General features: G+C 38.5%; 2 protein-coding genes across 2 annotated transcripts; one reads left to right on the top strand and one right to left on the bottom strand.

Moving 5' to 3' along the window:
- Nucleotides 1-2,635: 2,635 nt before the first annotated feature.
- rab12 (RAB12, member RAS oncogene family) lies at nucleotides 2,636-8,050 on the bottom strand. Its single transcript, XM_010770518.1, has 7 exons — nucleotides 7,648-8,050; nucleotides 6,598-6,658; nucleotides 4,681-4,819; nucleotides 3,902-3,991; nucleotides 3,429-3,533; nucleotides 2,769-2,932; nucleotides 2,636-2,676 (listed from the first exon to the last, which is right to left on the bottom strand). The coding sequence occupies exons 1-6, from the start codon at nucleotides 7,871-7,873 to the stop codon at nucleotides 2,825-2,827; spliced, it is 729 nt and encodes a 242-aa protein (XP_010768820.1). The 5' UTR covers nucleotides 7,874-8,050; the 3' UTR covers nucleotides 2,636-2,676; nucleotides 2,769-2,824.
- Nucleotides 8,051-9,641: 1,591 nt separating this feature from the next.
- napgb (N-ethylmaleimide-sensitive factor attachment protein, gamma b) lies at nucleotides 9,642-15,029 on the top strand. Its single transcript, XM_010770517.1, has 12 exons — nucleotides 9,642-9,798; nucleotides 10,443-10,510; nucleotides 10,599-10,683; nucleotides 10,764-10,781; nucleotides 10,875-10,905; nucleotides 10,999-11,108; nucleotides 11,814-11,880; nucleotides 11,972-12,042; nucleotides 12,288-12,366; nucleotides 12,638-12,717; nucleotides 12,886-13,015; nucleotides 13,868-15,029. The coding sequence occupies exons 1-12, from the start codon at nucleotides 9,743-9,745 to the stop codon at nucleotides 14,000-14,002; spliced, it is 930 nt and encodes a 309-aa protein (XP_010768819.1). The 5' UTR covers nucleotides 9,642-9,742; the 3' UTR covers nucleotides 14,003-15,029.
- The last annotated feature ends 520 nt before the right edge of the window (nucleotides 15,030-15,549 follow it).

The raw sequence follows: 15,549 nt of genomic DNA, 5'->3' as shown, positions 1-15,549 counted from the left end.
ACACACAAAGTCACAGAAAAGAAAAAGCCATAATCTGGTAATAAATATAGATATCTTTAATTGCATTTTTCATTAGTTCAAGAATGCCACAAGTTATAAATACCACAAATCTCGCTTTAAACATGCCAAAACTTTTCAAAGACTTATAACATGTTTTTAATACAAAGTACAGTCTTTCCATCTTAAAAGGATACACATTTCAAATTAAAAGCATTTCTTCAAATGTATATCTAAAACACTGAGTAGTATAAGGCTTGGCTATTCAAAACAAAGACCACAGGGTTAGTGCCAAAGGCTAAAAGTCACGAAGGGGGCAAATTAAAGGTTTTATTCCAGAAAACAAACTCAAAAGAAGTAACGACAATTGCAAAGTTACAAACAATTTGTATGTATGCTGGCTGATAAACTTGGGGTTAGGGTTAATTGTCTTGGTATGAACATGTTCATTTGTTAGGATATATAATGTGCCATTTAAGCCCACATAAGCTTGACTTTAATAAAAAAAAATTAAATCATCAAAAAGAACCAACAACAAGTCAGTTTAGGTCAGGGGTGTCAAACTCAATTTCATCGCGGGCCACATTCGCATTATGGTTGCACTCAAAGGGCCGGTTGTAACTTCAAGACTATATCAAAATACATATATAAATGTTTAATATATAAAATAATGTATTATATAAATTGGATTGCATTGGATTATTATCGGATAGGGTAATAACTTAATAATTAACTACGTCTGAAAGCAGAAGTCTCGGGCAAATAATTGCAAGTCTCTTAAGTGAGAATGTCACAAAAAAATTTTAAAGAGAAAAGCAAAATTCTGGAAAAAAAAAGTCTAAATAAAAGAAGAAGTGACATTTGGAAAAAAAAGTCAAATTTTGAAGAAACTGTCAAATTCGGAGAAAAAAAGTCAAATTTGAGATGCATTGTGGGACATGTAGTTTGTGGGCAACGTGCTTCTGTGAATCGGCCTGTAACCGTATAATAAAATTATTATATTTTTTGCAAGCTCTTGTGGGGCCGCATGAAGTGAAGTCACGGGCCTGATTTGGCCCCCGGGCCTTGAGTTTGACACCCCTGGTTTAAATCAGGTCCTTTGAATGGGCTTGTTCTTCTTCACCTTCAGACTTTCCTCAGCTTTTCACTTCCACATAGAAAACAAGACTTGGTGCTACAATATTGCATTAATGAAAAAAGACGGAAGAATTCAATGTCAACTAATCTCTATGAAAACAGGAAGGCTCGCCATGCATAGCTTTGTATATTTGAAAAGGAACACACGCCCATACTGTTATGTAACAAACTTCCAAATCATAAATTAAAAACATCTGAACCCTTCTTAAAAACACAAACGTCCCCTTTTCAAACAGGATACTTGAAGAGTCTCTTTATAAATGTGTTGAAACTTGAATCACATCTACACTAAAAGCCTGTCAAAATGTGCAGATATGAGCCAGCAACGTTTCCTGAGTCCCTCAAATATTAAACAAACTCTCCGACACTTATTCCACCCAGAAAAAGGAGACAATCTTCTCTAATCTGTATCTGAAATCTGAGTAAAAATAAACCACTTGGCAATATTAGTAACAAAACAAAGGCTAAAACCATGTTTGTGTCTATCAGCTTTTACTGTTTCTACTCCCTCTAAAAAGCCAGTTACAAACAAGGATAATGCCCTTGTAAAAACACCAATCCCTCAAAGACTACATTACCCATCTCTCCTTGCAAAGTCCATTCCACCTTATCAGTGTAGAGGAGTTCAGATCAGAACGACCACTACCAAGGCAAAATCCATCTTTACTAAACTACAAGTTGTGCACTTTTTTCTGCATGTGATCTTAGCTAAGATGGACTGTAGTGCACTTTTTTCTGCATGTTAGCTAAGATGGACTGTAGTGCAAAACAATTTATACAAATGTGAAATGAGCCGTTCCAGCCACTTTAACACTTTTAAGGCAAAAAGGAATACGAACTGATATGATCCACCTCCACACAACCACCTACTGCTGGTCACAGAAATCTGCAGCTTGTCCAGTCATTACAGCAACACGCCATATTTACATCATGTGCTTTTGTTTACCCCAAGTCAACTCGTTACTTGGTGATTAGAAACTTTTAGTGACAGTACAAAATGACTGAACCTAACCCCGGAACTTTAAACTAAGATGAAGAGACGCAAGATATCCCTTTTCTGTTAGCTAGAAGATGTAGAAATACATGACCTTCTGGGCAACTTAGGCAAATTTAGTGTACACTATATGTAATGAGTAACAGGAAGCTGTAAGGCCCTCAATCATCACCCTCTTGTAAAATGTGCAACTGCTACCAGAGGGCTCTCTACCTCGAAGGAACCTGCGGGGAACAGCTAGCGGTCCGAGGAATGAGGTAGTCTGGGTCAAGTGTAGACAGAAGGGGGTGGTAGTAAATAGAGTGCCTAATTGTTAGTGTACTTCATCTCATAGTGTACGAAACAGGAGAAGAAAATATAATAGCGTTTGTTGAGGGAGGGGTCCATGCATCTTACATCAGCAATCAATCATTCCTAACTGCTGCTGTTTGCTGCCCCCTGGTGGCCAGGTTGGTACTCTGCGTGTGTGTGTGTGTGTGTTTGTGTAGTGTGTGTGTGTGTGTGTGTGTGTGTGTGTGTGTGTGTGTGTGTGTGTGTGTGTGTGTGTGCGCATGTGTTTATGAGTGTATCGAGAGAACCCGCATCTCTTGTGCATTTCTCTACATGCAATGTACACAATGTACCTCTTTGTCTGTCAGNGTGTGTGTGTGTGTGTGTGTGTGTGTGTGTGTAGGATGGGGGACCACTCGGACTCTATCAGCAACAGCGCATGCGAGGAGGCGGTAACTCCGGTGGCACATCCGGCTCAGGCTGCAGAGACAGGATGCTGTTGGAAAGCTCCATGTTGGAAACTTCCAGAGGCATCTGTTGTATCAGGAAGAAGAAGACACGCCAGGAGACAAAGGGTTAATGCAGGGAATATTTAGGCAGTGTGCGTACATCGAAACCCACAGTCAGTTATTATGTGCAATGGCTCAATAAGCCTCAATTTGTAGGAATGAAAGATAAGAAGCTTCTAGAAGCAATAGAATCATTGCCTCTTGATAATAATCGGTATGATCTTAAAGGAATAGGGCGATAATGATCCAGACGACGAGGTGTTGAACTAGGGGGTTAAGAGATCTTATCGTAAAACAACATTAGCCAATATTATAAGCTGGTATAAGCTTTTCACATATATAAATAAAGTGACAAGATACTGCTGTACAGAAATGTTAAAACTGTCCTTTTTCTGCACAAATCTTCAATAACTAATTTGAAGCATATTTACATGTGTCTATGTTATGCGCCCTACTCACATGCATAACATAGTTTCATTGTTACCAGATGTTTGTTCAGGGTTCACTGAAAACACACCAACCTTGCTGAGGATGTCATCCACCAGCTTCAGGAAGATCTCGTCCACATTGAAATTATCCTTTGCACTAGCTTCGCAGAAGCGCATTCCACTTATTCTAGAGCAAAACTGCAAAACAAATAGATTACAATTAGCTCCAGGTCAGCGAAGAACAAGTGAATCGGGAGCAGAAATTAGGCTGAACAACACAACTGAAGATTATTTGCTCTAGACTTAATAGTACAATTGGATAAACTTCTAAATCACATGCTTGAATCAACTGGTACGATGCAATATCTGTTTGTTGGGGTATTCAGTGCTATCAGTCATGGGCATATTGAAAGCATCTATCTGCCCTACATTCTGCATCCTTTGTTTGCTTATTTCCCTAAACTTTAAAGACGTTCTGCTTGTAATACCTGATTTATCTATTGTTCGTCTTACTGCACCTTCTATTAGGTCATTTGAGCATAAGAGCATTAGGTTGTTGAACTCACCCTCTCTCCCTGCTGTCTGGAGATGATACGATCCGCCTCACAGTCCAGCTTGTTCCCGACCAGGAGGAGCTCTGCTTCCTCTGAGGCGTACTGACACCAAACAGAAAGGAAAGAGACAAAAACGTCAGGGCTTCATCAGATTCACATTTCATAAAGTCCAACCTGATTACTGCGATGGAATGTGTTCGGCATAGTGACACCTTTAATATTGGATTTACAGTTTTGCCATTACAGCGAAATTAGAACATGAGGTTGTCATTAAAACATTTTTTTTTTGAAATGTTCTTACACCAGCATGTAAGCAGTGGGATCTGGCAACATAACTTGGCAAATATAATTTACATGTTGGCCAATATACCAATAAAGTTTGACGATGAGGACAGAGATTGCTCCAACCTTTAATCTACAGGAGGGACATGCAATGAATATTAAATATAAAAAAAGAGATATTACAGTGTCAGGAGTCGTCACATGTACTCATATCAAATGAATACATTCAAGCCAATCATTTCTGCCAATTGACACTAAAGTAAAACATTGAACACGCCTATACACAAAGGCATTATAAGTTAACTTATCTAATGGTAAAAAAGTCCTTCACAGTACATTTCCTGGTCACAATTGCTAGAATAATAACGTTTACACTATCTCAATTATTTATGCAAGGTTAAACACTTGTTTGTTTGGCTTATAACAATGGCACTAGAACACACTCAAGGACAAGAAGGAAGAACAAGAAAGAAGAGGCATATTTCATCTTATTCCAGCTTTCTCTTTACCTTGTCTATCATTTTCATCCATTTGGGCAGGTCCTCGAAGGTCTCCTGCTTTGTGATATCGTACACTAGCACTATTCCCTTGGCGCCTCGGTAGTAGGCGGAGGTGATGCTGTTGAATCTCTCCTGGCCAGCAGTGTCCCTGCACGACACAAAATGACATTTGTTTTAAAAAGATCCAACAACAAATGGTGGAAGAGGAATCAATTTTGTGAAATGTCAAATCTACGTCTTACCCTCTACCTCTACATCTCAGTTTAACCCACACTTCTTGTATTGATAAGCAGTACGTTTATATTCCTATCTATCAATGGTTTACAACTCATTATAATGTAAGCACATGTAAGTGTTAATTGTTGTATTTGTCAAACACTACAACTCTTGTTGTCAGCCATAAGGGGAGGAGTATATAAAAACAAATGAAAATAACTTACAGCTACATTATAGTGTGTTTACCGATACCATTTTGTTCATGTTAATATACTGCATGTATGCTATTTGTGATACATAAAATCTAAATAACATTGTTAGACAATAGCAGCTTTTATAGGCTGATCAAGATGACAAAATAACTACAGGCACTTGAAATGAAAGCAGACTTACTATTAACATTAACAACATAATAAACTCTTGTTACATTTGAACAACATATAGATTCATTCAAGCTTTCTGTTATGTTTCAGCTGATGATCAGACTCAGGTTTAGCAGCACAATAAGCAGGTTGAGCTGCACGCACCAACAGAGCAGTGTTACTGTACCTTCAGTGGTTCCCTTTGTGAGTCACAGTCAGGCTTATGAGCAGAGCAGCGGACAGAGACACAGCAGCACATGGCGGTCAGGTTAAGGCGTGGACATGATGAAGCTTGATGTGAGCAGTTCAATGTGACAGACAAGACACATTGAGGACGGTCCTCTAGAGCGGACAGGTCGCAGGGTGGGAAGAGGAACGAGGGGAAACGGGAGGAGGTAAAGGGCGGATGTGATGTGGAGGGGGGATGGATGGGTGTTAGTGAAGAGGACAGATGCATTAGGGAAATAAGCGATGGGGTTTGAGGCCAACATTTGTGCACACACGCAGTTCAGTCATGCACTCAGTCAGCACTTTCATAACTAACTTGTGGCATGTTTGGAAAAAAATACAAGACATGCGTTTATAATTGCATAATTTGGAATTTATACTGTAAATGTTGCTGCCCTTACAAAGTGTGCTTTTGCATACAGTATGCATTTGTCATTACTTTGTCATCGCCCCCGTGAACTTTCACACTCTTATGCGTCTGCTGCGCAAAGGATTATGGGTCAGAGTTGCCAGGTGATCTGCTATTCCTTTATAGCAGCCAGCAAGTACCTTTATCAGGAGGGCATTTAACATACAGTGTCTGCATGCACAGCAAACCACTAATCACAATCAAATCTCCAAAGCAAACAGACCCTGTGATTAAAGGTAAAAACACTGAATGAAGTAGTTTCATGTGTTTCTCCAGTTCTGCGCTGCTAACCGAGCTAGCTCAGCTTGTTGCTCTGATAACTTAAGATCCAGACTAAAATCCTTCATCTGGTTAAATATAGTTAAAAAAATACCAATTACATAGCATTAAAGTTCAAGAAAGGATGGTTTGCGAATTGCGGGAAAAAAAATGGTATTTTCTTCAATTCCTGTATGTTTTCATATATATATTTGCAATATATATCGCAGGGGGAAAAAAAATCGCAATGTCAGTTTTTTCCAATATCGTGCAGCCCTACATGCAATCATATCATTTGTAGGAAGTCTTACTTTGATATGCGCTATGTACAGTACAAAGCTGAAGGGCAGGAGTAATTGTTTGTTAGAGAAGCTTGCAGGGTGATAGGACAGACACAGGAAGTGAACCATGCAGAGGACTAAAGGAGTTGGGGACTTCTGGGGAATTACTCACCATATCTGTAGTCTGATCTTCTTCCCTCTCAGCTCCACGGTCTTGATTTTGAAGTCAACTCCTATGAGAGGAAACAGAAACACACTTGAGGATATGTACAAGTTCCAGCATTTCCTGTGTTATTTTCTGTCTATTTGTTGGTTGGTTTAAGATATTTGACTTCCCTCCTTTGCTTTATGTCTGGTTGAATCCAATGTTGTTTTAAAATGTTAATTTGTGATCAAAATAAAATGCTATTAGTGACAAGTTGTATTACAGGAATGACAAGGCACAAAATGGAGCTCTGCCACAGCAGCTGCTCTTGTGTGACTATTTTGGGATTGGACACTATGACTGACTGTTGTTTGGTCACAGGACTTTTTACCCAATTACACATGTTCAGGGTGTTATGTATTTAAGCTGGCAGCATCCATAACCATGCAACATTAAATTGTCACAAGTCACTCTTGTTTTCTTTCTTTTTAATAACTCAAATAAAGAGATCATGTGTTTTATGTAGGAGAACTGTAATTGTATAAATAAAATGGAAAAATGGCTGTACAATAATGGAAATGGCCTTTAATTAAAGCCCTTATTTGAACAAAACTATACCCTTATTTATTTAAATATAACCAAACAGGCTCACCACCAGCAGTATATTAAGTTAACTAATTACTGGACAGCTGCAGATGCTATCTAAGAACTAAGTTACCAAGCCTCCCCTGCTATGTTGGGCTTTAAAATCCTTGATATACATCCCATGTAACAGCCTAGTAAATGCAAAAAAACATCAAAATTATTCAAAGCATGTAACATGTATGTCTAGTTGATTAATTGCAACATAGTTTTAGCTATGACAGCTTTGTTAGCTACAATAGTGTTGTTGTTACCGTTAGCTTAAGTTAGCTAGCTATAGCGTCTAGTATAATCTATATTCAGTCCAGTTACACAGAAAAGTAGTCAACAATATGTGTATAATGCCCAGCCCATGGTAGTTTAAGAACATTTCCTCCAGTAAGTAGACTGCGCCCTGTCAAACAAAGTTGACAAAAACACGTCTCCTGTCCTCACCTACGGTCGACTTGCAAGCTTCACAGAAAGTGTCGTCGGTAAATCTCTCCATGATGCTGGTTTTACCGACACCACGGGAGCCAATAATGATAATTTGAAGTTTAAAATCAGCGGGTCTGGGAGGCATCTTCCTGCGGCGCGACTGAGCCCCCATGGCCGGGGAAGAGTTCGCGGATCCCCCGCCACCACCAGCGGCCCTCCGCGGTATGTCATATCTCGAATCCATCACTTATTCCACATTTGTAACCACAGGGAATAAACTAACAAACGCTCCTAAAGAGAGAGAGACAACCGAAACAATTCTTCTATTTCCAACTTTCTTTTGTTTTACAAGGAGTTTGTGAAAGTTTGTCTCTCGCGGACAGTTGTTGTTGTTCAGCCATTAGAGACCGCAACCGTCATGACGTCATTGACCACATTACCCCAAACTTCCGGTTCCGCCGCTCCTCTGGAGGCTTCTAACTTATTATTTTATAATGTAACAATTATTCAAGTGTTTTAAAACCAAATTAGATATGAGGAAGCCAGGAAACAGGAAACCAACTCGAATTTATCCAGATCACTCCTGAAAGTGACCTACACACAATTCTATAATTCGGTGGAGTTTAATTAGTTGTTTGGCCCCTTGTTTGGCAAGACAGTAGTGACGGCCACCTTGGTGTCGTGTGTAATTGTGCGAGACCAGAGATGAAGTTCATTGAGCGGTTTCACACAAAAACAGTCTTACTTCACAGTTTTACTGCAAAACTTTTTTTTAAATTGACAAAAATCATATGTGTAATTCGTGGCACAATTCAAACGGGATCGAAAGATAACTTTTCTCTCGCCATTGACTTCAATACATATTTTTTTCAAGGGAGGGACTTCGCCTAATCTAGTGGTTTTCAAACTATGGGGCGCGACCCCTGGTGGGATTATAGTTGGATCTTTGTATCTTATTATTATTAGCAGAGAACATTTAATGTTTTTACAACAATATACAATGAATCCTGCCAATATAAATGGGAAATGGGGGGGCCCGAAAATATTTCCAATTACCCAAGGGGGGCCCGACTGAAAAAGTTTTGGGAACCACTGCATTAAACTAAAGAAGACCTGAAACTATAAACAGTTGTGTGCCAAAAAATGAAAGGATTTTTATGACCATTGCTTCTCAGGTGTCATGAATTTATTTGATTCTGCTCTGACAATTGTAAAGGTATGCCCATTGTTTCATCCAGTGTTTAACGTGTGTCTAAAATGATGCAAGTTGTGGGCTGTTCAATCTTTAGTCAGATTTTGCCATTAAGTCAGATTTTTAAAAGCAGTCAGACAACAGGCCGATATTCTATAGAGCAGTGCTCAAGAGAGTGAATCGGTCAAAACAAAACAAGTGATAGTAGACATGTATTTAAATAATTAAAATACATACAAATTTAAGCTCCACTGGCAAAACAATGGAATACGAAATAATACAAAGTCTAAATAGAATTCATGTGTTCTGTAAGATGTAAACTATACAAATATTGCAAAAATAATAATACAAATGCTGAATATATATAAAGTGCAGTATGTAACTGTATGTCTCTGTATGTACACTTTTAGGGGATTATATTGGCAGTGACAGATTATATGTTGCCCATATAAGTATCAATATATTTTAAATGGGGCATAGAAATCTGTAGAAACATAATCTATAATGGAAGAAGCAGATGTGTTGCTGTCACAAGGCTATTTAAACAGTAGGATTAATATAATGGCTGTGCATTTGGTTTCAATGTACCTATTGTTTTATTTTTTTTGTTTATTCTTCCACCTGCAGTTGTTCACCTAACATTGTTTGGTTGCCTGCTATGTCGTGCTTTATTCTGTCGCACAGCAAATATCTAAAGTGGGTGAAGTTACTGTATTTCTGTATCGTAAAACACAAATCAAAGCAGCCAGTGTGTTCGCTTTCCTGCTGCATCATGTCCTCTGCGGCACCCGTAGTCTGCGACATCGGATGACGTTCGTGACGTTGCGGCCGAAGAGGAGTTCCTGTTAATCCAAACAGCGACGATACACCATCGCTCTTTATCCATAACAAATCGCTAAACCTCTTCGAGTTAACGACAGCATGGCTGCTCAGAAGATAAACGAAGCCCATGACCATATAGCTAAAGCTGAAAAATGGTGAGTTACGATAAATAATCTCGTTTATGTAATTTACAGGAAACAGCCGTTTGTTTTTTTACTATTGATGTTAGCTTTCAGTAAAGGCCACTGAGGCATTTTCACCGGGGGTTATGCGGCATACATGACTAAATCTTGCATCGTCACGTCATTATAGGTCGATTTAATATACAATAAATAAGCTGCAATGTCTTTTTCTGTTGAATGTCAATACAATGAAAATGTAGCTAAATCTGCTATGATTCAGGCGTTTGTATTTTGCTGGGGTCATCACTATTTTCCCATGGTCCATGTTATTAATATACACTTTGTAATACATGTGTAATGGCTATCTTCGCAGTTCAAATAGCTAAATAATGAATTGAGATATATGTTTTGAAATGCAGCTTAAATGGAAACAATCTGATAAGTCAGTTTATACATATAAAGGTAAAAAGACAAATATCTTCCATCGAATTTGAGTGCATAGGTTTCAAGCAGTATAATACCGTTAGGCTGTAAACTGGGGGTGGATGATTTCAACATGTTACACTTCAACATTCAAATGTCTTATTAATATGTCATATTGAGAGGATATTAATATGGGGAACAGAAAACCCTGTGATCCTGTGGTTCCTAATATTTCTTATCGTCATGTTTTTTAGCCTAAAGACAAGTCTGACTAAGTGGAAGCCTGATTTTGACAGTGCTGCGTCAGAATATGCCAAAGCAGGTAAAATCAATATTATTTCTTTATTTATAGCTATCATTTACCACCTTTGTACTACTAAATGTTAACCTGTCCCTCCTTTTGTGTGTAGCTGTGTGCTTCAAGAATGCAAAGCAGTATGAACAAGCAGCGGATGCTTACTTGAAGGAAGCAGAATATCAAACAGAAAACAAGACGTATCCTCTCTGTACTCTGATCACAGTTTCATGACACTGCACTTTTGTCTGTATTGTTATTTCCTTAACCTTTCCTACAGTCTGTTTCATGCTGCAAAGTAAGTGTCAAGTTTTATGACCCAGTTATTACTCTAAGCCAGCAACTAACATTATAACTCTTATTTAATACAAATTCTCCTTCTTTTCCTCAGGGCTATTGAACAGGCAGGAATGATGATGAAGGTATGTGCAGATTTAACATTAAACTCTAGCAGGTAGACGTAGGTAACGCGTCTGCAGCAGAATTGTAACTCTGCTGTGTTTGCATTGCATCAGGAGCAAAAGAAGATGCCGGAGGCCATCGACTTAATAGAGAAAGCCTGCATGATGTACATGGAGAACGGGACTCCTGACACCGCTGCCATGGCTCTGGACCGCGCTGGAAAGTAAAAAACATCCCTTTATTTTTGAATACACTTGAGAAAATTGATATTTAACATCTTCTGTCGTATGCATTACATTAACACACATCTTTGGGACTATATCTCTGTCCATTGCATAATCTTTTTTAATACTTGCACATAGGCCTGTCACGATAAATAAATTTGTTGGACGATAAATGTTCCTGGAAATTATTGCGATAAACGATAATATTGTCGGCACCATTGTAACACCATTTTAGACCACTGACATAATGATAATATATCATAATAATTCTAGTACATCCTTTCAAACAGAACTTTTTATTGAACATTCAACATTGCAAATGAAATGTGAAATAATATTAAAATACATAAATGATATATAATAAATAAAACAAATTAATTAAATTATAATAAATTAATTAAATCACACACAACCAAAACAATAAATTAAATAGACTCAGGCTGGAAAACAGAGCTCTCTCTCTCTCATATATATATTAGGGCCGGGACTTTAACGCGTTAATTAAGATTAATTAATTACACANCGCTGGAAAGTAAAAAACATCCCTTTATTTTTGAATACACTTGAGAAAATTGATATTTAACATCTTCTGTCGTATGCATTACATTAACACACATCTTTGGGACTATATCTCTGTCCATTGCATCATCTTTTTGAATACTTGCACATTTGCTTTCCTCTTAACCTTTTCCTTTATTCTTCAGACTGATCGAGCCTATCAATCTAGAGAAAGCTGTGGACCTGTATCAGAAGGCAGCTGGCGTGTTTGAGGTAAGCTTCCAACAAAACCTGAATGAATCATTTAACTTGTTGTTTTTATTTTTGTTCCGCTGATAAACATCCATGTTGCCTCTCTCTGTAGAATGAGGACCGCCTGCGCCAGGCAGTGGAGATGCTGGGGAAAGCCTCCAGACTCCTGGTCAGGTTAAGAAGGTAAAGAGATACAGATATATATGGAAGGACGGTGATGATAATGCTGCCTCATGCAACACAGGATTATAACTGTCCTGTTTTAGCAAATGCTTATGTACGGAACAAGGTGATGGACTTATCCACACACCTTTATTCCAATAACTCACTGAGATCTATCCCATAAATAAAGGCTTACAAGCTGTTTGCTCAAATGTATTTAAACAGTAGCTGTTCATCATTCCTCACTTTCTCGTTTTACCCACCAGGTTGGATGAGGCGTCGGTCGCTGTGCTGAAAGAGAAGAACATGTACAAAGATATCGAGAACTTCCCCATGTGCTTCAAGGTGGGTTACAATGCTAATGTTATCTAGATCTCTCATTAGCAACTTCATTAAGCTGTATATACTACCTCTAGAATACGTTTGCCAGATAGGCAACTCAGTTCTTATTCTATTCCTCTCAGCTGATCAATATTAATAACAGCAGTGTAAACACAGCACTGTGTCAGTAAACAAGAAACATATTGAATATATGTCACATGGTCACAAAAAGATCAGGTGCTCCTAAAAGAAATAGAGTAAACATATGTGTTGGTCTGTGTTTTTCACTCTTCAGAAAACAACTGTCCAAGTGCTGATTCATCTCCATAGAGCGGACTACGTAGCAGCTGATAAATGCGTCAGAGAAAGTTACAGGTACGTTTTTTTTTTACCATATTCTTTCGTTTCTGTCATCTTTGGCCTGAGTCCATAGTCGATCAAATGCAGAGGCTCTCTTTGGAGATTGTTTACCCTCCACGTGATCATCGTGAAAACCCTTAAAAACGAGGGTCTTTACATGATGTGTTTCTTGGTCTCGTCCAGTCTGCCCGGGTACAGTGGGAGCGAGGACTCCGTCGCCATGGAGACGCTACTGCAGGGCTACGACGAGCAGGACGAGGATCAGGTCTACCGCGTGTGCAACTCGCCTCTACTGAAGTACATGGACAATGATGTGAGTACTGGTGATCCATAAGTACTTCTGAATATGTTTTTTAATACGGGGGGAGAACCAGAGAGGAGTATGGGACAATTCTGACAAAAATGACTTTATATTATATTAAATGACAGCTTTATTTCTATGGATTTTTTCTTTGTATACGGTCAAAAATGGAAACCGATCAACAGTTATTATGTTATTATGATTTTCATTTGTCCTTGTCTTGCTTTGTTCATTGTCTTCTGGATGGTTAAATGTTTAATGTCACTTACTCCCCTGTGGTCTCACCCTCGCCGCTAAAACACTTTCTTCATTTTCACACAAAAGTCAGATTTCACAAAGAAGCTATAAATACAAATGGTATAATGAAGCGCTGTTCTTCCTGTGGAAAAATCTCAGAGATCCACTTAAAGACACAGTCATCTCTCTTGGGAGGACCAGCAACTTTAACTTAAAAAGACGGTAACTGTGGCTAACAATGTTTGTCAAATTGTATGTAAAAAGTCCATATGAGATATTTTAGTTTTTCGATTAAATAAAAGCATGTCAATAAACTAAACATGTCTGGCCATTGACGGGATTCTCATTTCCTTGTGTGAAATTGAGTTTGATACACCTAGAGAAATAGATCCAAGGCTTTACATATCACTTATTATGGTTAAACACTCAAAAACGTATCCAATCTGCTTCATCAGGACTAATGACTGTCTAAGGAACAGAAATGAACAGAAATCTCATGTGAAATAATTCAGTAAAACTCTAACTTCTGCAGAAAAAGCGTCATGTGCTTCAATCACTGCAAGAAGCTTATTGAGAAAATACATTTTGAGGATCTGATATCTGACGACTCTTTTTTCCCCCTCACAGTACGCCAAGCTGGCCCTCTCCCTGAGGGTCCCCGGGGGCGGAACAAAGAAGAAGAAGGCTGCCGCCGCACCACAAGGGGGCGCTGGTGGAGCGCCAGCAGAGGATGAGGATGATTATGAGGGAGGGCTGTGTTAACCTCCAGAGAGCCGACTCTACCGTGTTCCCTCTACAAGTTAAAAACCTCGACAAATTATCCAGCTCTAAGGCCAAGTATGTGGCTGTTAAATCTTTATTTTGCAAAAATTAAGAAATCAATTATTTAAAAACATCAGTAACAGTCGGTGTTGCAAAGAGTCCACCCGAGTTTAAGCAGCCTTTTTAATTTCCTTTGAGGTGGATCTTCTGTGTAAAGAAAACTCCTCAATGTTCAATAATGCCTGTCGTATGTAAATGTTATCATTTCTGGTGTCTGTGACGCTGTACATTTTGCGCTATTATTTGTGAGTAGTCTTAAGATTGATATAGGTATATTAAATCAGAAATACTGTAATATGTCTAATGAGTTGATCAGTGTATAGGTGTTTATTTGTACAGAGTTAAATTATTCAGTATACATGGCTGCTGCCTGTTGAATATGTAACTGGAACAATATGCAATCAGTTTGTTAATGCATGTTTGGAATAATGCAATAGTTAATAATCAAAATCAAAAGGTATTCATTTGCAGATAAATCAGATTTAAACTATAATCTTCAGCGATGCAGTTTATTCAAGACAATTAAAGGAACATTACAGTTCCTGACGGCGCAGCTCGTAGCCAATTGTTGACTGTTTTCAAGGTGTGTGTGTTTTTGTCCACCTTAATCCTAAAATAGTCTTGGCTCCGTCTTTATTTCCAATTTTTCACAGTACATCTAAGCACTTAAACATGTAAAAGGACCCTGCAGTGATGTTTCCAATGCATTTCCCACCATATATGTCCCCTTTAAGGCTGCTTTTGTGTTTCTGTGAGTTATCTTATTGCTAATTCCTTAAATGTGAGAAGCCTTTAATTAGGGAGGATATCAATCACATGCCAGCCAAACTTATTCTGATACCAAAAGGTGATAAAGGGACTGTTTACATTTTTTATTTATGCTGTGGCCCACTTCTTGTATATTCCTCAAAAGCGTATCTCCAAACTTCACACATGCATCAATAAACATTTCCATTGTGTGGTATTTCATGGTCTCTGTGCATTTTCTTAAACGAGTTAGCAGAAAGATTTTCCACATCAGTGAGACTCGCAGCGGCTGCAGTCTGCTCCAAAATGGCCTCCGACTTTCATGCAATGACGGAGTAGCTTCCCAAAACCTATTTATCTTTAATGAGGCTACGGCTCTCCACACATCTAATGCATATTTATACTGTTATTCTGATGTCCTGTGATTATCTGAGATGCATCTGTGCATTAGAAACAATCTCCACTGGACTTGGGTGTTACAATCTGTGAAAATAAAATGAAACTACTCCTTGATTTAGTTTTTTACCCAAAGTGTAGTTTAAAGTCAGTAAGTATACCACTGGTTTATACAGATAAAATAGAGCTGATGCTTCTTTTGTAGAAATGGAACAATGTGACATTTCTACATTAGAAACATAAAAAAAAGGTACTGAGGTAGAGCAAGAGCAGGGACGCGGGAAGTTAGTCAGAGTTGGGGGGGCTGGGGTGCTAGTAGCGTCTCGCAGCGGCGAAACTGTGAC

Source organism: Notothenia coriiceps, unplaced genomic scaffold (assembly GCF_000735185.1).
Source record: "Notothenia coriiceps isolate Sejong01 unplaced genomic scaffold, NC01 NC01_scaffold00008959, whole genome shotgun sequence".
NCBI classification, from domain to species: domain Eukaryota; kingdom Metazoa; phylum Chordata; class Actinopteri; order Perciformes; family Nototheniidae; genus Notothenia; species Notothenia coriiceps.
This window is presented reverse-complemented; position numbering and strand designations above follow the sequence as displayed.